Source organism: Chrysochloris asiatica, unplaced genomic scaffold (assembly GCF_000296735.1).
Source record: "Chrysochloris asiatica unplaced genomic scaffold, ChrAsi1.0 scaffold00333, whole genome shotgun sequence".
Lineage (NCBI taxonomy): Eukaryota > Metazoa > Chordata > Mammalia > Afrosoricida > Chrysochloridae > Chrysochloris > Chrysochloris asiatica.
The window spans coordinates 433106-434914 of record NW_006408851.1 but is presented as its reverse complement, the minus strand read 5'-3'; the positions used below and the strand labels follow the sequence as shown (position 1 = coordinate 434914).

The 1809-nt window shown below is 43.3% G+C and overlaps 1 protein-coding gene across 2 annotated transcripts in view; it reads left to right on the top strand.

The window, feature by feature from the left end:
• Positions 1 to 1809, top strand: part of PPT2 (palmitoyl-protein thioesterase 2) — a 26196-nt gene that overhangs the window by 12458 nt on the left and 11929 nt on the right. For both annotated transcript variants that reach the window (XM_006875560.1, XM_006875561.1), the window contains one exon: positions 1610 to 1664. In XM_006875560.1, coding sequence (XP_006875622.1) covers positions 1610 to 1664 — 55 coding nt within the window. The remainder of the gene's footprint in view (positions 1 to 1609; positions 1665 to 1809) is intronic.

Here is a 1809-nt window from a genome sequence, read left to right as displayed (position 1 = left end):
TATTTTGGCTTTCGTGGACTTGTTTTCATTTTCTTTAGCTTCAGTTTAAATTTGCATATGAGTAATTGATGGTCTGTTCCACAATCTGCCCCTGGCCTTGTTTTGACTGATGATATGGAGCTTTCCCATTGTCTCTTTCCGCATATGTAGTCAATTTGATTTCTGTGTATTCCATCTGATGAGGTCCGTATGTATAGTCGTCTCTTATGCTGTCTAAAGAAGGTATTTGAAATGAACAAATCATTGGTTTTTCAGAATTCTATCATGCATTCTCCAGAATCATTTCTATCACCAAGGCTATATTTTCCAACTACTGATCCTTCCTCTTTGCTCCCAGGCTTTGCATTCCAATCACCAGTAATGATCAGTACATTTTGATTGCATGTTTGATCAATTTCAGATTGAAGAAGTTGGTAGAATTCTTCTATTTCATCCTCACTCACTGGCTTTAGTGGTTGGTGCGTAAATTTGAATAATAGTGATATTAACTGGGCTTCCCTGTGGGCGCATGGATATTATCCTATCCCAGACAGCATTGTACCTCATGACTGCTCTGGGTATGTTCTTTTTGACAATGAATGCAACATCATTTCTCTTCAATTTGTAATTCCCTTCATAGTAAACAATGTGGTTGTCAGATTCAAAATGGCCAATACCAGTCCATTTTGACAACTTCCAATTTCCCATATTCATACTTCATACATTCCATGTTCCAATTTTCAGTGGATGTTTATAGGTGTTTCTCTTCATTTTGAGTTGTGCCCCATCAGCAAATGAAGGCCCAGTGGGCTTTTCTCCCAAGGGCTTTACTCCATTCTTGTCATCACAGTCAGCTCTACTTTGCGGAGGCAGCTCTTCCCCAGTCGCATTTTGAGTGCCTTCCAACCTGAGGGTCTCATTTTCCGGCACTGTATCTGACAGTGTTTCTCTGCTCTTCATAAGGTTTTCAGAGACTGAATATTCGGAAGTAGTTTGTAACTCCTTCTTCCTAGTCTGTCTTTGTCTGGAAGCTCATCCGAAACCTGTCCACCATGGGTGACCCTGCTGGTATTTAAAATACCGTTGGCATAGCTTTCAGAATCACAGCACCTCACAAGCCACCACAGTACAACAGACTAACAGATGAGTGGTGGGCCTCCTGAGGTACATGATATCAAAACTCAAACCAAACCCACTGCAATCAATTCTGACTCATGGTGACCTTTATATAGGGTTTCTAAGATTAAATCATTATGGGAGCAGACGGCCTCATCTTTCTCCTGCAGAAAGGCTGGTGGGTTTGAACTGCTGACTTTGTGGTTTGCAGCGCAATGCCTAACCCACAGTGCCACCAGGGCTCTTTGAGGTACATCATGCTAAATGCTATTGAGTCAGTTCCAACTCATAGTGACCCCGTATAGGTTTCTGAGGAATAACTGGAGGGTTTGAACCACTGACCATGCATAGTCCTGTGCTTATTCTACAGTGCCACACCATGACAGCCTGCTCCATACCTTGAGTGTCCTCCTTGGTGCTTGTCTCCCCAATAGGCTGGGAATTCCTGAAGGGCATTAGCTCACCTTCATTTTCTCCAGCTCTCCTGATGACCTCTCCCCAAATCTCTTTGTAGCTTCTTTGGTTTCTATGATGCAAATGAGACAGTCTTGGAGATGGAGGAACAACTGGTGAGTCTTAGTATCATGTCCCCTCTCTGCATGCACTGTCCCACCTCCTTCTGGAACTTTTCCTTGCCACTGACTCCTGATCTGAAGGGTTCATCCTGTGGGAGGGGGCCTGGCACACTGACAGTCACTTACTTTATCTCCTTCT